The sequence below is a fragment of the Tyto alba genome, unplaced genomic scaffold (genome assembly GCF_018691265.1).
Source record: "Tyto alba isolate M040663 unplaced genomic scaffold, T.alba_DEE_v4.0 Super-Scaffold_26, whole genome shotgun sequence".
NCBI classification, from domain to species: Eukaryota; Metazoa; Chordata; class Aves; order Strigiformes; family Tytonidae; genus Tyto; species Tyto alba.
Genome location: NW_024881300.1, coordinates 16937691 through 16960549, shown reverse-complemented (window position 1 = coordinate 16960549; position 22859 = coordinate 16937691). Strand labels below are relative to the sequence as shown.

At 36.8% G+C, this 22859-nt stretch overlaps 1 protein-coding gene across 2 annotated transcripts in view; it reads right to left on the bottom strand.

The window, feature by feature from the left end:
* WWOX (WW domain containing oxidoreductase) overlaps positions 1-22859 on the bottom strand; it is a 529125-nt gene that overhangs the window by 170242 nt on the left and 336024 nt on the right. Inside the window, exon 9 of one of the 2 annotated variants that reach the window (XM_032990638.2) lies at positions 2832-2930. The exons of the other annotated variant lie outside the window; for it this stretch is intronic. Coding sequence (XP_032846529.2) covers positions 2847-2930 — 84 coding nt within the window. The 3' untranslated portion in view covers positions 2832-2846. Of the gene's footprint in view, positions 1-2831; positions 2931-22859 lie in introns of those variants that run through there. 2 annotated transcript variants of the gene reach the window in all.

The window sequence follows — 22859 nt, the reverse complement described above, 5'->3', positions numbered from 1 at the left end:
CATCTCTTCTATATAGGGATAAATTAAAGAAACAAATTAATTTTCTGAACCCTTCTTTAACTTTTGTTCACAAATCATCAGCAAACTGCTCCTTGTGTTCTCAGACTTACTCAATGAGAATTATTTACAAATTTTTTAATTAATTAAACTTGTAAGTCTTTACAGTTCACTCTAGTTAGGTAAATCACTCATGCAGTATTCACTGTCCTTTCAGATCAGACAAATTATATGAGTAATCAATAAGCCTGAATTATGTCACATGAAAACTGAATACACGATTTGGAACTGCTTTAAACAATACTCAGGCTTCATTTTTGTGAGTATACAGACCACTATGCTCAGTTCTTCAAACATTCATAGGACGTAAATACAAAAGTGATGTCAACAAAGTCAACCCCAAATTCTTTTTGCTTCATAAAATTATAGGAATTGTTTCTATTTTTAGTTCACCTGTAATTCTGTGTGATCACATGAACACAAGAATAAATACTGCTTTTTACACCTAGATCTATAGCAAAATATAACCTTGCCATCATCACACACCAGGAGAAGCCTTGGATTTAAAGAATTAGGAGCTCAGACTAGGTAAGGAAGATGCACCAGCGACCCAGTGAGCTCCCCCTCACTGGGAACACAGCTTTTCCTCCCTTGTGCCAAACCACAGTACGTTCTACTGGGCTATCAAAGAAGAGACATGAGCCCAAGGTGCTGTAAGCCTTGGGACACTGTGTCAGTGGGGCTGCCCAGCAGCAGGTCAGTGAAAATCTCTCCTTTTTCTCTTATAATGAAAGGTTTGACTATGCCTCAAGGCTTAAAACAGTTCTGCTCTCTGTCACTTTTTATATGTATACCAGACTAGAGTCCATACAGCTGTCCAAGAGAGAGGTAAGAGTATTAATGGCGATGACCCATAAGAATTAAAGCTAACTTAAAGACATACATCTTGGATGAGGAGGAAGGGATAGTTTGGTCAGTGTCTCTTCCTCCACCACCTCCCTTAGTGTAATGGCAAGAGAATTTTTTAAGTTCTTGTTATCTTTTTTCCTTTCTATTTTATAATCCTCTTTAAAATATTGACACTAATGCTTCTTCCCCTCCTGCTTTTTTCCAGCAATGTCTGTTGATCCCACCCCTGCCACCAGCCCATTCGCCACATTTCAGTGCTGTACAAACCATCAAGCACTTTCCAGGATATCAGTGAAAATGTCATCAAGGATGTTTGTACAGCTGTGAAAATAGGGACTGTTGCAGGGCTGTGTTCTAGTGCTGTCAGCTGGGAAGTGCAGCAGACCCATACAACAACTGGTAGGGATTTGCATTATCTTGTAGGAGCCCCCTGTAACCCTGCATCTATTGGGGGCCCCTTCTGTGTGAAGACAAACTTCCTGAGGCTACATGAAGTGCTTAAGCAGCTTGGAGAAAAAACCATCCAGAACAGACAGGGTGGGATCAGCATATGCTGAGGGGACTTTCACACACGTTTTGGTGCTTAGACTTGGAAAAGTTTTTAAGGACAAAGTGGAGGAAGGCCTTTCCATCTCATGTGCAACTTTGCAGGGTGCCAGGGCATCACCGAAAACCTCAGAAAGAGGGGAGTTAGCCACCATCTGCCCCCCATGGACCTTCCCTTGCCCCAGAAAAGAGAAGAGAGCCCTTGCACTACCTTTGAAGAGCCATGGCTGGTGGAGTGTTGACTGGTGCCCAGCTTGTTCCGATGATGACATGACCCCCTTGTGCCTCACGAGCTTCCCACCTGGTGCCCTCAGCACCCTCAACACTAGTAACTTGGAGCTCTGTTGGAAACATTTGCCCCATTTCCAAGTTTGGAAATACTTTCTGAAACACTTAAACAAGTATCTCACTGACAACAGGAATGAAACACTGGTCTTGAGATAGCTTTTGCTCTTTCTGTGTGACTTGTTTTCCCTGCATGAAAAACAGGAAAAATAACACCTGCTTCTCAGGGCTACAATTAGCTGTTTTCATGGAGGCATGCTTACGGTGCAGTGAAAGTGAAAATTAATATTAATGGTAGCAGTAAACTGCTCTTTCTCTCTGGAGTCTCAAACTTTACAGTCACTTCCTAAACCAAAGCACAACTGAATTTTGATTCAAAAACTAGACAATAAAAATAATAATAGTAATATTACAGACTTTGTTTACTATTTTTATCAAGCAAGTTAATATCTCTTTTAAGCACATTTTTACCTCTGGCAAATGTATCAGACCTTGAAATGTAGTTTTAAAAACTGGATATTACACATTAACACCAATGTAATATGTACAATCATTATGGAAACAATTCAAGCAAAGCATATTGATTTTTTTTTTCGTGAACGGCAATAACACTGATGCGTAACATACACAAATTCTCGCACACGTACATATATGCATACGTGTTCTCGTAAATCAACAGAGGCACAGTATTACGGGAAGAATATGGTTGAAGCCACGGTGTTGATAAGCGTAGGATTTTGCAATTCACATATGCTTTCATTTTGGTCACGTAACCATGTTTCAGAACAGTATGTTTTTGGTATATTTTGTAAAACTAGCTTAAGATAGGCGATAAACGGAAATAACCCATTAATCAGATTGTCAATGAAAATTCTGAGAATTAAATTACAAATCCTGGACAAATTTAGTCATCGATTTCTCAAAACATCTTTGGCATGGAAAGCCGAAGATCTTTGTAAGGTCTAAAAGGTTGATTTCTTAAGTTTCTTAAAAGCAGAAACACCACTTGTTATACACAGTTTCAATCAGGCTTTTTTTTCTGTTTTCTAATTTCATTTCATCTTACTTTAACATGGCGTTTTCCACCTCCCTCAGATCTTCCCACAGAATCAGTCAGGCAGAAGAAACACTTGAGTAGCTTGTGCAAGCATGATGACTGAGCTGGTCACAGTAATGTGTCCTGGACATATAAACTAATTTTGCAGAGAAAAAATAAGGAGAATTTTCAGATTGTGGTGAAGTTTAACATTAGTCCAAACTGTATGATAGAAGGCTGTCTTCAAAACCATGTATTATCTGCTACCATGTATGGTGAACACAAATAAGAAAGAAACAAACAAAAAAACCCCAACCAAACAAAAAAAAAGCCCAACCCAGCTGCTAAGATTTTCTTTGCCACTTGGGCTAACATCAGTGAAATGAATGGCTGTTTTGCTTCAGTAATTGCATTTCTTTTGGGATCATCTTTTGCTCAGCAGGAGTGGACAACAATGAACTGGGATTTATGGGGCTTTTAATTCTTATTCTTTAATGTTTCTATTTTCTTGTTCAAATATATTTGTATTTATTTTTTTTAAATATAGCTTCCCATTTCCACCTCATTTTAGTTTCCCAAAGTAAATGCAATTTATATGTTGAGGTAAATGAAAACACAGGAAGAAGGAAAGTAGTGAAATTTTTCAGATTTCAGACAAGAGCAAAATCTTTACCTAACTTGAAATATTTTTCATGTTTGTTTAAAAATCCATAAAATGAGCAACTGCTCATCAACTTAAGAGTTATATATGCGAAATCTCCCTGCACACAAGTCAGGGCCAATGCACGACTGAAGATTTCAGATCATTTGTTAAATTTCCCACTCTGGAAGTGCCAAAGGATTGAAGAGCAAAAATGAGTGAGTGAAGACAAGGTTCCAAGTCATTAAACTGTAGAGATGTCGCAATCTTTTTTGGAGGGACATACTGCAGTTGTACTGTAGTGAGGAGAAATCTCAGTTGGCTTTACAGCCAACACAGGATGTTAGACTTTTAACAGAAAGAAAACAGCAGAGAGAAGTGCATAAGAAGAGAAAAAGAATAAGTAGCTCTACAAACAGACCACAAACTTTTACACTGGTACTGTCCAGCTACGTGAAACTAAGCATCAGCTGCTGATTTACATTATGCAAGTAGTCAATTGACTTGATATGTGCTTTAACAAAAGAGGATCCAATATGGATGGAAGTTATTTTATGAATAAGACACAGAAACTTTAGCTATTGAGGTAAACATACTGACAGTGTCTTCCTGTGTGCATAGGGGTGCTTAGTTAGACTGAAACTCTGACTAAACAGATTTAGTCAGCACAGTCAGCTCATAATAGTAGCTGAGGTTCCTATGTGTTAAAATGCAAACTCTTTATCAAACACTATAAACACTAGTGGGCAAATAAGATCCTTGGTTTTTCTTATTTAACATTAGTTAAAATCAATGAAGCATTCACACATCAGGTTCCAGGAATATTTGGGGGGGGGGGACAGGGGATAATGGGGAGTTTAAAACTATTATTTAAGGCATTTTGCGATCTGTCTGTAATTATATAAATGTCACTTCAATTTTCCTAGAATTCGGTATATAAAAAGCAAATGTACTGCACATTCTACCAATTATGCACTAAGCAATGTCCTTCATGTACCTTCAACAAGTGATAAGCAAGGTAACGAAGTTACCTTACACTTTCAAAACAATAACCAGACCTTAACCAAATAACTCTCACATTACCCCCTGCAGCATTACTATTTGTTTTTCACAGATGAGGAAAGCAAGGCACAGAAATGAAACCAAACTGCCTGAGGCCAGGTAGCAATTCAGTGGCATGGAGACATCTGAAGGTTCTGATTCTTTCACCTAGCCACTGCCTTTTTATGCTGCATTTGTCTTTGGTTTAGTTGCTTATCTGGGTGGGAGTCACTGATAGTGCTCAACTGTTCCTGTGGTTCTAAATTTTAGTATTTATGTCAAAAAGCCCAATTTCATTGTGGAGGCAAACCACCAGAGCTAAAATTACAGATTTCTAGACCTCATAATGTCTTTGCCTTCATGATTTCCTACTTCTGTACCCCTTTCAAGATTCAGAAGACCTACTGGGAACATGCAGAGGGGCTGAGCTAGCTGTAAGCGTCCTAGACCAAAGGCTTTGAACAGTGACAAGAAGTACTTTTTCCCACCCCATGGAGTCTGCGGCACGATCTGGACTTCAATTTTTATTTTTTTTTCTGAAATACTGACCCAAATATTGTATTCACTTCATTTATCCCAAAACTTATCAAAGGATTTTGGTTAGAAAATGAGAAATACTGTATTATAATGAGTAAACATTCATTATATCTCTGTTGCACCATTCAAAAACTCTGAAAATAGATGGATCGATTTTCTTTTTTTCTAGCACTTTCCCCATCCCTGATCTGTATTTATTCATGGCATACACCAAAACACTTTCACTGGCAACAACAAGCCTCACTGACAGGCAATTTTTACAGCTGTTACAAACAACAAAAATAAGAAAATTCTGGTGTCCCTTTATTTCATAAATTCCCAGTGTAATTTTTTGAGTGTTAATAGATAAATCTGTGTTCTTAAGCACAGATTTAAAATAAAGGTGTAATTTATTTAGCATGATACTAATCTTCATCCCTGTAGCAGCACTGTTAAAAAGAGACACTTCATAACAGCTATAAGAGTATTTTGGACACAAAGTGAAAAACAAGAGGAAATTGGAAGAGAAAAGGATGTCAAGAAGAGTAACTCTCTTTTAAAATTATTTTTACTGTGTCCACATGTCAGTGTAGCTTTGCCAGTTTCCCACGGTAAGCAAGCAAAAGCCAAGAAGTAGAGGCAAATGTCGTCTCCTAGTTCCTGGCTTCATCCCTGAACTTCCTGGCTTCTGTGAGTTTACGTCAATACCTCGATAATAATTCTGATTTATACAAGCTAAAATCTTATGGTTCAATAATATTTTCAAATGTAGGATTTTTACAATAATCATGTCACCATAACTATCCCTACATTTTATAGAATTAAGTTCTTTTTGTGACTTAAAATATACATGAGAAAGTGGTATTCTCTAAAAACATAGTCTTAAATTATGCCACATTAACCTAGAAAATTCCTACTAGATTACTCAAAAATCTTTTTTCTACACAACAAAAAGAATGGTCATTAGCAAAAGAAGTAATCAAATGTTGCTCTCAATCTCACATGTGGACATCCTTCCAGTACACACTGAGATTACGGCTGATTTCAGCAACAGATGCACTGAACTTGTGTGGCATCCTCTCTGAAGTTACTGAGATTGCAATTATTCTGTTTTCTTTCTGCCCCTTGAAAGAAGTAAAATCACATGTATCCCAAGTGCTACAAAACACTAAACCATAGATAAAAAATATATACCAAGGAAGAGGATAGAAGGAATTTTTTAAAATCGTATATGACTGGACATGATGGTGTTTTTTGCAGGAAGAAAATTGCCACTCATAACAAATCAACAGTCTTCTAAAATCACTTACACATTAGCACATTCCAGAATGTTTTCCTTTTATCCTCCTCATCTAACAAAATCTAAAAACTGAGCAAGAACATATTCTGTTTCACTGCTTCAGTAGCAAAATAGACCAGAAGCTCATCAATTTCTAGTTCCACTCGCACAAGAAATTTATATTTCTCAGTGTCCTTAGAAGAAGAGTGAACATAGCATTCAGAATCATTAGTCATCTTTCATGCTCTGGAGGTCCTTCTCGACCAATTTAGTAAAGAACAATGCTGTGCAAAAGAGACAGGATGGTTGCTAATGACAGGCAACAGTTCAATATTTTATGCCACCTTAAAAAAGTTTCAGTAACTGAAGGTGTTCTCACATTAATTCTTTGCATCAATTATTGACAGAGAATTTAATTTAAAGGCAACTAGTCAGTAACCTAGGGGTACTGTTTTAAATAATTTATAATTGCTGCATGGGTGTAATCATATTGCTATTGATTAAGATCCAGTCACTTCTACCAGTCCAGCATGTCTTATGCTAATTAATTTTAGTGAGATCACCTTTTTAACTCTGTATTCCCTGGTAACAGGAACTCATTATTAAAAAATAATTTAATCAGGAGCAATCTTTTAAAGTTTATTTGATTAGTACTTGCTAGGCCTTTGAAAAAGTGGATTCAAATGAAAGCAAAATTAGGAACTGAAGAAGGATAAAGACAGTCTGATAATTTCAAGAGAAAAGCAAGAATGCTTTAAAGAATTAAGATTTTTATTAGATATGCAAATGAATATCAAGACAGAGTTATCATCATTGACCCTTGATCCTGAAGTTGTTACATGCATTAACTCCCATTTAAATCAGCAGAAAATTTGAAGATCAGTACCCTTCTAGTAATCACAATTCTCAGTATGGCCAGCCTAGGACCAGACCCTCTTAACAACCTGATAAAATACAATATAACGTTTCAAGACAAGAATGGAAAGCCCTTCACAGCATATCCCTCTCCTGTCTCACATATCAGCCCTCAATAGCGGCTGATGCTTGCCCTCACCTTATCCACAATGGCAGATTCCAGTTTTTACTCGAAGCACTTTTTCCACTTTTTCAGGCTGCCCCCAAGTTTGGAAAGTGCTTCCTCATACATACATAGAATACCTCCGTATCACCCTTAAATGCCTTTTAGAAATTCTCCTTTGCTGGCACATCAACAAAAGGAATATTCAGGCTGTTGGTGCTTGATGAAACCTGCTGGCCACACTGATTTATCAACAACTACATTGTTGTTTCTTTGTGCTCTACTGTCTACTTAGCGCATCCGCGACCCCCCTGTCATACACACAGGCTGTAAACTTCAAATCAGGAAATGCCTTTTTACTCTAGGTGTGCATTTATAAGGTGCTCAGAAAAGCAAAAATTACTTAGACCTTTAGGTGCTGTAGGAATACAAGAAGTAATAATACAGCAACCACCACCACCCCCACCCCCACCAAAGCATGGGCGTACGCATTTAGTTCTCCAAAGTCAACAGCAGACATCCCTTTCAAGGACTTCAGTTGATTCCAGTAGGTCCAGAATACCCACTTTTTGATGTTGCTAACTACTGATGATAAATGCTTCCTGCACATATAAGGCTTAATCTACAAACAGCAATTTGAAAACAGAGAGCCTTCAAGTGTATAGTCTTAACACTTTCTTGTGAAGTCTGGTGAATCTATTCTAGGTTTTCCCATGAAGGCTTCAACAAACTTTCTAGGCAGTTTAAAAGTGCAATGGAAGCAGACAGACATGAGAACAGTCAATGGTAAGGGAAATAAAACTTTCTGAAACCAGCTTTTGTCTCTCTTTTTCCTCCAGTTAAAGACAGTGGGAAAAGTGCTACTGACTTCAACAAGAGTAGAATCTGGGAAAGTTTTCCTTAATAAGCACAGATGTTTGGAAATAAAGTTAACAGAAGGATAAAAGTCCAGTGTGGAAAGGAAGAAACTGGAATACGAGGAAGAGGTGGTAAAAAAAGCACTGAAGGGGGCCTATTCCTGATCTTTTGTAGTCTTTCCATTGAGATTAGGGTGCTGGATGGGAGCATGGGCAGACAAGACATTGTATATATCCAGTATCAGCAAGGACACAGGACGGGGACTATGAAGACAATGAGTATAATTATATCTACTGAAGTCAAAACATTTAGCCTGTAAGTAAAATGACAAACCCTGTAATTTGAACTTGACACATGCTAGGAACAAACATCCACAAACTAATGCCACAAAGGACATGCAATCTTTGTCCCTGAAGACACCATTATGTAAATTAAATTGAATCTAGTCCACTTTGAGGTTTGCAATCAAATGAGTATTTTTAATATCAATAAAAATTGAGCTTTCCCCAGAGAATCCAAATCAAGCTGCTTTCGCAGAACAAAAGGAAAATGCTGAAACATATATGCTTTTAAGATAACTCAATGAATGTAAAATTGTTGGCAAAACCAGTACATTCAAATCTACTCTGACAAATAAACTGTGAGAAAGAATAAACCGATCTGACATTGGTATTCTCTTAGAATAAAGAAAGAGGAAGTTTGCGGACAGCACAAAATACCTGGGTACTGGGGGGCCATTGCTCCAGGAGGTACTGTCCACCCTCCACACCCATTGCAACTAGCACTCACTTTACACCTCTAGGGAAAAAACAAAACAAATCAAAAACCAAACAAAACAACAAGGACTGCCTATGATTTATTCTGTTCGTGTGGTAGGGAACAGTGATACAAGATGGTGTAAGTGGTTGTTGTCTTTTAGACCTATGATTTTCATACATAAAGTCTTTAATATAAATCTACTATTATGCACAAGTACTAAATAAATGTAATATGCCATTAAAAATAAAGGAAACACCAAAACAATAATTAAGCAAGTATGCTTGGCTTTTTAGTAACAAAATTGATGCCCCATGGATCAACCTCATTGCTAATCTACCTTGAATAATGGCTTTGTTAACAAAATTGCAACTGCAAAAGGTTGCGTTTGACAGTCACACCTGGTAGTATGAGACTATATTTCAAACAGTTTGGAAAAAAAATATACACTATTAAATTCACTGAATACCTTGGCTAGGGTTAAGTATTTTATGCAGGCATCAGCATCTTTAAGGAGTTCACCTTTTAAAAGGAGCAGGTTTTTTGTTGTAAATGGCACTGACACTACAACAAGAAAGTTCATTTCACAAAGATGATTCATTAAGAAATAAAATATTCATGGCTGACAGCTTGAAGGATCGCCATACAGTTTTATTCTAATGCACCTGTCCTCTTTGTCAAGTCCAATATGGGATGTCATGTCGCCAAAGTTTTATTTAGAAATTGTTTGTCAGAGTGAGCTTTCTAATGTGAATGAAAAATTCATTCCCTCATTAAGAAGATTTTCCATGAAATGTCTAGGATTTTCAATGAACACCAGGACATGAACCAATTACTGTTAAACACTTAAAGAGACAGTGTCCTAGCTCACTCAGCAGAACCCTTAATGCACAAGTATATGGAAAGAACTCAATATCTATAAGGAAAATGCAAATGAAATATCAGTTTTATTTTGGTTTATGTGCTCTTCCCTTCTTTCCACTTTCTCTCTTTTCTCTTATCTTTTTTCTTTTTTCAGTGACAAATGGAAAACCATGCAGTTTGAGAGGTCTTAGTCAAATGCAGATACTGGATGCTGAGCATGTGTATATGACTTGAAGAACAAAACAGTGGCATAAATTTATAAAGACCAATATTAATAAGCCAATGAGATACGTACATGTAAAGCTGACAACAACATTTGTTTGTGTTTCTTTATTTATTTGCTTAAGTCCTCTTCTCTCATTTTTTGTCTTTTCCTGAAAGTTTACCCATGTCAACTAAGAGAGCACCTGCCTCTAGCCCTGAACCTGGAGGATCATAGTACCAGCACACTGCAAAGAAACAGGCATTGCCAAATCACTTTCTAAGGTGTAATTTTTTCTTTGAATCTCGCAGGACTCCCAAAGTAAGTTGAAAAGCTGACTGCATTCATTTATGCAATTATCTATGTCCCATATACTTTATTTATTCCTTAAAGGAATTGTACTTGGATCGACATGTTCCCTATGACCAGGTCTCCACAGACATGCACTCACCATGATTCTTCCATTGTAGAAAATAATTTAGCTACTCATTCCAGACATCAAGCCATCAGACAGCCTACCTGGTGCAGAAGCTGGGCTGCTGGATATCTGGAAATCTGAGACACCTTATACCTGGTCTGACCTCTTCCCTGTATGCCCATGCCTGGCATCAACATGCTTCAGATGTCCGCATCCCATGCTACAGGTGGCCTGTGAACATGCAGCGAGTCTGATGCCTCCTGGTTTACAGCTCATTTACTGCCCACTGGTACCACTGTTCCTGAAGAGGCCAAGCTTCCCCAAAGGCTACAAAAAATATGGGTCAGTGTTGAGACTCTCCGAATACAGATCACGTGCATGTTTGCAGGGACAGCCTTGCTCTCTCCTCTCAGACAGAGGTGGCAGGATGACCTCTCCCTCTGAACTGAGGGGTCACCCACACCCACCCATGCTGGGCTGCCTTGGATTGTGCCTCATCTCACTCTGCAACCCACAGCGTGGAATTCACAGAGTTTCCAGAAGACCTTTCTCTCTTGTGTACAAAATCTCAATGCTTAGTTAAAAACCCACTAATTTTCAGTAATTCAAACAAGTAGCTGTTTTTTCTTTCTAATAAACATTAGTAGTAATTGGAAATCTTGTAAATTCATGCCACATTAATTAATTATTTCTGTAAATGGCAAGCAGATACATCAAAATAGTGGTCTGTCACATAAACCAGCCACCCAAATCCCCCACCTCTAAAGCATTCTAAAAAAATTTGGGGTTTATGTATATTAGGGTTCAATTTGAAACTGTATTTGTAGCTGACTTTCCCTTCCTTGTACCTCCAGGAATTTTTCTATGTAATCTATATTTTAGAAAGTACAGGCCATTAACTTTGTGCAATGCTACCCATAATTACTTTCCCTGGGAAAATGGTCAAGAACTATTTACATTCTTTAAAATGTGTAAATTTTGTTCTAGACTACAGTAGGAGATATTTTAACAGATGAAGAAGTATTTTCTTAGCAAATCAATATTAATTTATCCAATTGTTATGGTCTCAGGAGCCAAAGTGTGTTCTTGTGCTAAGCTGAGAGGAAAGTGTTTATTCTGAGAAAAAGTTATTCAAATATTTATAAGACTAGATAATTTAGAAAACAAAATACAGATGGCAGGAGGCAACACTGAATCATATTTTTTAGTCACCCTTTCACTTATTAAAGTCAAGAAGTCTAAATGGGCAGATAGTGTGATCACTAATTTCCTCATGCAATTTTTAGCCAAAATTCAAAGTTCTATTTATTATTCGTTTTGAAGAAGTGATGCAGCTAGGGCTCTAGTAACAAGTCTACACAGTAACAGAGAGTTTATATTCTTCCTGGACTAAAATTTTTCAAGACGCTATGGAAAACTTCCTATTAAGGCTGCATATTATATATATGTATATATAATTATATATATATGTACATCAGTTTATGTTCCATATTGCATAATGAAAGCTAGTTTCTTTAATGGTAGTATCTAAGCCTAAGCAAACTGAAGGCAAATGTTAAGATCTTTCTGTCATGTAATAACACTGATATGAACCAATCATCCTTATTTACCCCATCCCTTACAGTCCGTATTCTACTTTATATAGGTGAATAATTAAAAGCAAAACCCAGAGGAAATAATTATTTTGTCATCTGCAAATGTCACCCAGTTGTGCATGATAATTATATAATTATAAATATAAGGCATTATTACTACAAACATGTGAATAAAAGGAGCTAATACTCTTTTCTCATCATTTTATTTACAAGGCATACTTAGAAACTGCAGCTATTTTAGTCCTTGCAATCTGATAGTACTTTTTCCTTGAAGTAAGAATAGAAAATGCCTTCCAGCTACCATTCTTTTTTAAACACCAATTGTACTATAAATTATAATAAATTATTGCAATAACCTTTCATCCCTCTAGACCTAAGTTCAAATATAACTGATTTTAAAAAGAAAATTAGTTTGTTATTTTAAGCTTAATCACATCAGACACCTAAATTCTCACTAGCAATCCAAGAGGTGCTCTGCATTTGGTAGGCTCGTTTCCCCTGTTCACACCAAAGGCTCCTCAGAAGCCCACCCACAAATCATAGCTAACAAACTCCGTCCCTGATTTAGCGTCACGCGTCAGAAGTGTAACCCTATCTGCATGACTGACCCACTAAAAGCAGTGGGATTATGCAGGCATGTAAACGTATACGTCTGCTGAAATGTTGGCAGAACTGAGGGTGCTGGTGGTCAGGAAAGGGTTATAGCCCTAGAGAAACCTGTACACAATGAAACTTTCTGTACAAGAGATCAACTTGCCTTTGCCTGCTAATACAATATTTTGAAAATGTACTAGTTTTTTAAAGGGCAAATTATGATTTCTGGAGCCCTTAGAACTAGCAAACACAGAAAATCAATTAAACTAACATGTGAAGCTTAAATATAACACATTGTAAACTTATATTTTATGCCTCCACTTTAAGTGCACTTAGATGATGTCCTGAAGGAATTCCAAAAGTGTTATCTTATTTTGTGCCCAAAACCAGAAAAAGAGCTCCACTGGGCTTGCCAGGCTGTTAAAATTAAAATAGCTGCTTGAGCACAGCATAATATATGAGATGTCTAAGGCATTTTCCCCTAGAATTTTGGTTTATCTTCTTTAGTTAATTTTCTGAGATAAAATCCAGTTATAAATAACCTGGAGGCACTCTCAGTCTGCTGCTTGTGGGATGGCAAATCTTTAATAGCCAGAAATTCTGCCTCTTAGAGATCTCTTGAGGGAATAATAGTACTTTGAAAATTATCCAAAGGAAAATAAGCAAAAAGCATTATATAAATTATAAAAACCTGTAATTATGCAGGACGTTATACTATATTTATAAGCTAATGAACTATCACCCATAGGCTTTTTTTTTCCTTTTTAAATACAAACATAAAAATATTATTTGACTATAATCAATACAAACTGCTGATTTTCACCGAAATTGATTATATAAGACTTACAAGTACATACTAAAAAAAATTCCTCACGATAAACCCCTACAGACATGTGCCAGACCCATAGAGAGAAATAAAAGCTAACAATTAAAACAGATGTGGCTAAAGAATTGAAGCAGAACTGCCCAGAACTTTTACTTTTCAGTACTCTAGAATCAAGAACAGAGTTATACACTGACAGCATATAAAACAACTGAAATATGAAATTAATACTTTCTCTAAACCAAAGACTACAATAACAATATCCTGGCTGTCATCCATTGCCTATGTATGTAATTACCACAGTTCCTACTACTAGAAAAGTAGGAGGCAATTCAAAACAAAAATTGAGTCTGTCAGACTAGATACTGTAAGATTTATTCTTGTCAAAGATCTGTAGGCCACAAATAATAATTGAAGTTCAAGCAGTTAAAAAAAAAAAAAAAAGTTTGTGGAATATAAGAGCAGTCTTTCTCTTTTTTTAAGGGTCTAAAACTGCTATAGAAATCTGCAAGTCAATCACCTTGTCAACATTAGCAAGGAAAACAGTTGAAAGCCATTCTGACAGGCAAGGTAGAAAGGAACATATATTTGTAATATAATAGAAAATAACTGGTAGAGATTTAGAAAGGAAAAGTCTGCCTAACTATTCTCCTTGACTCTTCTGAGGTTACAGAGAAGGTTGATGATGGTAGTGCAAATGGCATAATTTATTTGGATTTTCAGAGTGCCGGCAATGAAATTTAATGTATGAAAGGTAAGAGCTTATGAGGACAGACAAAAGACCTGAATCTGAGTGTCAAGAGAGAAAAGAAAAAGGGATAGTCAGTAAGGGGGAATTAACTACACCAGCAAAAAGCAAATCTTATATTGTGCAGATAATGTCAATTTGACTTGCTACTGTTAACTCAATACAAATTATTAGACAAGTGAACAATAAAGAATTCTAAATTAGAGACAATCAGAACACTTTCTGATAGGGAAAAGTCTAGAAAGACTGGCAAAGCATATTTGTTGTCACTGTACTGAAGGAATAAAACCACAATTTACTGGGTACTTCACATTGTTAAAATGCTACTAACCCTGATGATTATAGTCCTAGTTGTCTTCACTCATACTTCTCAATTTAGAATGACAAAGAGGAGTATTTTTTTCCAAATGCAATTGCACTTTCCCTCACTTAAAATAAAATAAAATGAAACAATACAGAACCTTTGATGTACACAGTTTTAGAGATACCTTAAAAACTCCACTGAAGACATCACATCTGACAGGGAGAGTTTCTAATGCCATGGAATGCTGAGATTTGCAAAACCCAGATATGCATTTACTTTTCATTGATATTAAGCTCTCGTTTATTAACTTAATTCAATGCTGTGAAACTCATGTAGTTGTAAAAGCTTCGGTTAAACTTCTTTCTCTCTAGGATTTTCAAAATTTCAGTGTAAGCTGTCTGCAGGTCTTTTTTGTACACAGAGCAATGTGGCAAGCCTTTAAGCAACAGTTCAGACATTCTCCCACATATTCATTAGATACTGCTCACACAAAATTCAGATGAAGCATTTCCATTACATTTTTCAATTATTCATAATCTGCAACATTAGCTAAAATTGGTACCAGGAAATCCATTGCCAGCAATGTGTGTCTTTGTGCGTGTGCATGGCAGAGATGCATTTTTATGCTGATCCCTCCAAGATCACAAAGTAAACATGGCTTCTCCCTTGGACAATGAAACAAACATCTGCTTATTCAATGAAAATATATATAATTCTGAATTACCAAAATCAACCCAACTTTGAATGATTCAATCAACAGGAGAAGTTTCTGCGAATGATGGGACTGTACTTTGGAGATATGTAATCTGGGCTGTCTATCTCTCAATTCTCCTTTACCTCCTTAACAACTTTAGATGCATAAATAAAATCTAGGACATTCCATTTATATTTTTAACTTCAAACCAGGCATGAGAGAAAGCATTTTTCTGAATGTCGAACTCACACAAATATTATGCATTAAAAATGTAGTTGCAAGACCATTTTTTGAGGTTTCAGTTCCATTAATCATGTTGCCTCTAGTGGGGATCGCTGGATTTCACTCTAAATAGTTTGTATCCATGCAGCACAGTCTACAGTTGCCTTTCCATTTTTGACTCCCTCCTCACCAATACTGAAAAAAAAAGGGTAGCTATTCACACTAGCAAGGATGAAGGCTGACTATGAAAACTTGCAGAAAGATCTTACGATGCTCAGCAACTAGGCAATAAAATGGCAGATGAAATTAAATGTAGATGAGTGTCAAGTGATGCACATGGGAAAAAACAAATGCAACTTCACATGCCTGCACTGAACTTATTCTTAGGATGCAAGAGCAAGATCTTGGCGTTATAACACAGTGCTATGAGAACATCAACTCTATGCTCAGTAGCAAATAAAAAAGAAATACGAAGCTGAGAATTATTAGGAAAGGAATAGAGAAGAAAATAAGACACAATTATGTCACTCTACAAATTGATGATCTGCCTGCATCTTGAGAATTGTGTGAAGTTCTTGTACCCTCATTTAAAAAAATTAACACAGCTTCAGAGAAGGGCAAAAATTATTATTATTGCTATGGAATAACTTCTGTACAAAATTACAGTTTAGATCTTCTTCCTCACAAAGAGATGGCTGACCAGAGACGTACATGTGGTCTACAGAGCTATGGGCAGCTTGGAGGGGGTGAATAGGGACAGACCGCCTCGTTCAGTGCAGGAGCTGGGGGCCATCAGACTGCACTAGCAGGTTCCAGGTTCAAAACAAGTAAAAGGAGTCACTTAATTTTTTATGCAATATGTAGTTAAGCTGTTAAATCCCTCCTGCAAGACACTGTGGATGCTAAAAGTTTATGAGTCAAAAATTGACTGATTAATGTAAGTTATTAGAGCCTGGGAGAGGTTGGGGGGAAAATTCTCTACTGTTTGCTGATTTTCTGTCTCTTTCTATGGCTTCTGCTGTTGTCATTTGTCAGACCAAGTATACTAGACTAGTTTGAACTTTGGTCTGACCTTGGGGCATTTTTTATGAAGAACTGCCACACATGAAACCCTTCATTAAAAGAAATGGGGAGCTATTGGATTGAAAGCTGGGTGAAGGACCAAAACATGCTGAATAACCCTGAAGAATGGCTCAAACAAGTACTTTTCCCTGGAAGATTTATAAATAAGCATGACTGTCTATATACTATCAATAGCACATACCAAAAAGCCAGATCAGCCTTTTAATTTGTAATATGCTCCATTTCTTCTTCACCAAGTTCTGGACTAACAAAGTTTGATTTAAAAAATAAGTGCCCACAGGGATTGCACCCAGCTGCTTTCTTACACCTGCAGCAAAAAGCACAAGGTTTCACTAGGACAGACCCATCCTACAGGTAAATGATGATGTTAAATCCCATTTCTCTTTACCGCTACCCCAATGTATTCTGTGCTGCAACCACTGAGTGTACCATACCAAAATGATGGTTTCAGGCCCTTGGGGCACAGACTTTGCCCTTTATTACTTTATTGGAATAAATGTAGTTTTATTACTTTAAGTACAAATGAATCAAATGTAGCAGTTTAATACAATAATCATCCTGAGGAAGACATAGAGATTTCAGATTGATGGCAAAATTAAGATGGGGGATAATGTACAGGACTTAGTTTCTGCATTTGTGTACAGCTCCTGTACACAGATCATTGCAAATGGAAACCCTTTTCTTATCTTTTTTTTCTCTTTCTTTTAGCAAATGTGGATTTACAGGGAAGAACACAGAGGCACTCCTTGTTTAAAATGTGCTCTCTTGAATGGCAAATACAGTACAGCTAGCATTTTAGCCAAAACAATCAGATGACATTATCGATGCTAGTCCTCCTCAGTGGAAAATCCTTTACTTCAATATAGTTACACTGGGGGTGAGTATACGCCTTTTGTCCCTTCCCTTTGAACAGAACTATACCATTGGCATCAGCATCCAGGGCTGGATATAGAACCATGACCATCTCCTCCTCAAAAAAAACTACTAGGGGGATGTAGTTAACAGGGGGGAGCCCTCAGTTTAACAACAGTCATCCTGCTGGAAAGGTAAACACAAAAACCCATACCAGAAATAGATTTCTTTGAGGATTTTGGTTGTTATTGATCTTCCAATTCTCCTCCGTTAAAATAATCTCCGAATCTCAGAGTGGATACATTCCAGTCTTTTTTTTTTTTTTTTTTTCCCCATTCCTGTTATTCTCTGAAAAAAAAAAAAAAAATCTTTCTGAAAAAAAGAGAAAGAGGAAAAGAGAAGGCCTCTTCCCTTCTTGAAAGGATTTTAAACATGTGTTTGAACTGACTTTCTAAAGAGAGGAGCTTTAGATATCCTCTGATACCAGGTCTGGTTGAACAGTATTCAATACCATTCAGCACCACCTTTTTCTGAAGACTGTGTCTTGGTTTACTGCCAATGTCCTTGATCAGAGCACAGACGCATTTACTTAGGAAAATAACATTAAATGGCAGCCCATGGCAACAATAACAGCTCTATCGCCAGAATACACTTGCAGAGGATGCATGGGTGGCTCGATGGCCCTGAACACTTAAGTACATTTTTTTCCTTTCAATTCCCTCTGGTACATTAATTTTTATTGATAGCTTATAGCTATGGCAAGTGGTCTTGGTTTTACTAACTTTCAGGACTGAGGAATATCACTGATGTGGAAAAAAAAAAAAAAAACCAAAAAAAAACCAAACCACAACATAACAACAAGCTACCTAGCCACCAGGCTGTATGTTTATATTTTTGAACCAAACGCCTTTATTAAATTAGAAGAGCAATTGATCTTCCCTCCTCTACTTTATCTGCTCACTCATTAGGTTTTTTTAAGGGTGAAAAAACTACCACTTCTTTAATTTCACAGAAGTGTTAGTTGATTTGCTTTGCAGACCTGGGTACAAAGTGTAGTGGATTTGAGAAATGTACATCTTCTCTTCTTCTTTCACAACCTATTCTTAATGGGCCAGTTGAATCCTAGGGAAAATTTTGTAAATGCATAATGTACATGGAACTGTAAACTGCAACAAGTTTCAGGGAGAAAGAAAACAAACATTAATTTATTACGAAGAAAATGGATAGCACTTAATACTCTTTCCTTTTTCCTGCCTGTACCTTTGTATGTATTACAAAGACGTAACTGTGTCCAGTTTTATCTTTAAAACTTCATCTACCTTAGTTTTAACTAAGCAGAAGAAACAAGTTGTCTGATCATTTGCATTAAATAACTAATTTGTGACAAAATGTTTAGGGGGAAAAAAGAATATAGCATCCAAGCGCAGAGGGTTCTCACTGACCAGGTGTGTAATCAAGCGTGTCTAGAGCCCGTGCTGGAGGTTATCCCCTGAATTCTGGTGTTAATGGATCACGCTGAGGTTTGTTTGTTTTTTCCCCACTGAAATCTTAGGGGACATTATGTTAATTCAGACCGAATGCAATTTCTGTTATTTCTACATATGTGACATAAAAATGACCTTGCATTGTTACACAGCAACACAGCTGCATATCAGTCGCAAGAAATCTGGAACATGTGGAAGTTGCTGAGTCAAGCCTTTAAAAGTAACACACACATTAGTAATGCTAATGATACTTAAAAAAAAGTGTTTTAAAAAAATCAGTGCATTATAAATCTTCCATTACAAAACCCAGAGCTCTTATAAAAGGAGCATTCTTTCACTAAACATGACATTAGCTCTGTCTTCATGTATGGGTTATGTTTTACAGTTCACTGAAACGTCATGATACCCTGCAATTAGCCCTGCACAGCCATGAAAGAAAAGGGATACAGAACGGAGCACAAAATATCCCTCTGCATGGACTCTGGGCTGAGTCTTCACTTACAGTTTCTGCAGTGTGTCAGTGAGTCATGTAGACTTCACAGATGAAACATGCTGCAAATACTCATCCCTGCAGGAAACTCATGGTGACTACACCTCAGTATCACACCTACACAATGTATAGGGAGGACATGCTTCAGTCCACTCCTGAAGATCTTGCTGAGCAAACCAGAAGGAAGGAATACTGGCTAAACGAACATCGCTTTTCTCTCTGTTTTTGCTATAGTCCCACCATTCAGCCTGTGCTATTACTAGACTGACTTTAACATTACTGCCTTTTGATGGATACTTGCCTTTTGAGGAAATAATAGTGATACTGAGTCTTGGTTCCAAAAGTGTCGGGAGCCACTGCTAAACCATATGGAGCCGTAGCATGCTCACCAGTATGGGCCAGCTGAACTACTTACTAGTAGCAGTCATCCCAGTATCCCCAAAAGCACTGAAATATGTAGGTGACTGCTGTAGAGATTGACTTCCTCAGCTGTGGTCTCAGTGTGCAGGTTCTGCAGGACAGACATACCTCTTAACAAGTCTTTGCATAGTTGCCAGCATAGCAGACACTCATCATAAGGGGTCTCTGGACACTACATTATACAATGAAATACCACTGATCAGGATTGTACTTAAGAGGCAGAAAGTAAAACTAATACTGAAAGTGGGGCTCATCTTCACTCTTAAAAAAACAATGGGAGTTTGGATCACATTGTTAATGATTAGGCTAACAAAAATTATTTCATAAGCATCTTCTTCCCCAATTAAGCAATGATTACACAGTGTGACATAGTAATTACCTAAGCTACTCTCCATTTTATGGCATACACAGTGAGTGGTGCTCAAAAGGAACCTCACATTCGTGCACATTCTAGGCACACTGCTACAGCATGGGAGCACACAGGGCCCAAAGACAGGAGATTGCTAAGGTAAGGGCTTTTTAGAAAATGAGAGCTATAAGCTCCTTTAATTTAATACTGTATCTAATTTTCATTTGTATACTCTCATCTTTGTTTTGATTTTTTTCAACATTTGAATACTCTGAAAGGAGGTAATGAAACACAACTAATCAGCATTTTCAGAGATGAATCTGATCTCCAGGACTTCTTTGGGAAAAAATGATTGAGGCACATGGTTTTTCTAGTTCTGATTAGAAATGTGCAATCAAAAATTATGTTTACATAAAGAAACTTAAATACTATCAACAGCGTTTAGCACTGCAGAATTGGTACTAATGATAAAAATGAAGTACTAGTGAATCACATTTTAAATTTTTAATATTTAAAACAACAACAACAAATCTTTTCCCTTTTAACCACAAGAGCTATGACTTCCTGATGAAAATCCCAAAGGTACTTTCTTCTTCTCTGGAAGGCATATTTCCCTCTAATTAATTAGGGTGAGCGACTGAGGCAAAGTAAAAGGATAAAGCAGAATCTGACTGCTTTCTGCAGCTCTCACTGCTCTTTATAAACTGCAGAGAGAAATTTCCCCTGTAAGGCTGTTTTGATATGATTTCAGTACCTGTTTATAAACTAGGGTCCCAGTCCTTCACTCAGTGAAGTCTGTTGACAGAAGTAGTGACTGTATATAGGTTAGTTCTATACTGGCCAAACCCACATGTTTTGGCATTGTAGAAAGGCTCAGAATGACTGTCCTGGGAACGGGCTCAGGACCATATCTTTTACTGCCTGGACTGAAGCAAAATATTGATTAGGACTGCTTTTAATATACTTCCTAAATTAATCTTCGTTTTTCTTTCTTTTCCTTCAAGGTTTCCCAGCAGCTGAATTTTAGAAGCAGCTTACCGGCTCTGAAAATATTCAGGTCTGTATGTGAGGTTTCCTATTCATATGTGAGGAGAAATACATTTTAAGTGAACTGAGAAACGTATTTTATAACAGTGAGAGATAAAAAGGGAAGAGAGGGAGATTGTTCTACAATCACATAAAAAGATCTTGGCAAATGTTCTTGCTATACTTAGATTGAATAAGAGATACAGCAGATATTTTGTCATTTGTTTCCTGGGTTTTTGACTGGCTATAGCAGTAAGGGAAGTGTTACCATAAACATCACTGAATTGCTAGAGGAAATTTGTCTGCCAGATTCACAAATTGGAATCGATCTTCATTCTACCAATACCAGTTTTGCCAAAGTTTCTGCAAAGTAGACACAACAAAATATGGTAGCCTTTTGGGTTATTTCTGATTAAATTCATATCATTTGTCTTGAAACAAAAGTTTTTTTTCTTTTTTTTTTTTTATCTGCCTGCAACATATAATTTTAGTCAGCTAACACTAAATTAGACACCCACTCAGATTTATTATGATAAGAACATTCAGTAAGCTAATTTCAAGATGATGACTCCTATAAATTCTTATAATTTATTATTTAGTACTTTGGTTTTTAATCATTAAGTACGTGAAGACTTTGTAGGTCAAACCTGTATTAATGAAGACAGTAATCTATTTTTCAAACTCTCTGCTCCTCACCCATCTTTCAAATTGTAAATTAACAGAAATATCTTTAAACATATGTAGAAGAACAAAGGAAAAAAATGGGAGTATCTGCAGCACCATTTAGCAAACCATTCCTGAAACTGTGTCTATTAAATCCATTTCCTCATATTTTTTGCAACACTTACCAAAGGGAATGATGAAATCAAACAAAACAAAAGATAGACCTTAAATGAGCAATTTTAATAATCAGAACAGCAAAAATGAATTGAAATTATGCAAACATAAGCATTAAAGTTTTCATTAGATCATTACATTAGCACAAATGGGGTCATTTAGGAGAACTTTCCCTTGCTGGCCACAGGTTTCTGAAACTTAAATATTAACCATATGAATTTTTTAAGAGGCAAGTAAAGATAGCAGAGTAGAACTTCTCTTTCACTCAAGCCCATTGCTGGAGTACAGATTAGCTAATGACTCGTTTATCTGGGCAGTACTGGAGGGAGCTCTGCTGCCATACTGGCCTCTGACTTTGAAATTACCATTCTGATTTTACGCATGCTAGTCTCCAGCACATACTGACCTTTCACTTATTATGCCACATCTGTTTGTTTTTACATCTAATGTTTCATTGTCCTCCATTCTCTGGTGCCTTTATCCACCGTGGGACATTTAATCCTTACAACAACACTGGACATTCTTTTCAGGAATGCATTGGGACTGAAAATCTGAATATATCACACACAGTACAGCATATTAAACTATTCAGGAATGCTGTAAATCAGTTGAAATGTATTTTTAGGAAGAGCTCCTATAACTATTACAGATCTCACATGCATGCATTCATCTTTCGTCTGCTGTCGCAAACTTAGTGACTCATTTGTTACTGGGAATAATAGTTGTGTCATTTCTTCATGCAATTAATAAAGCTTTGTGTCATGTGTACCTAGTAAATGAAATTCACAACAGCAAACAAAGCACTGCAAACAAAATGCATTGCTAGAGCTGAACCAGGCTACCAATGGTTCATTGGTTCTTTCCTCTTGTAAACTTCCAACACAGGAACAAATATTCCCGGAAAATATTTAATATTATGTATGTATCAAAAAACAACATTGCAAGAATTTGTATTCAGCCTGTAAACAGACTC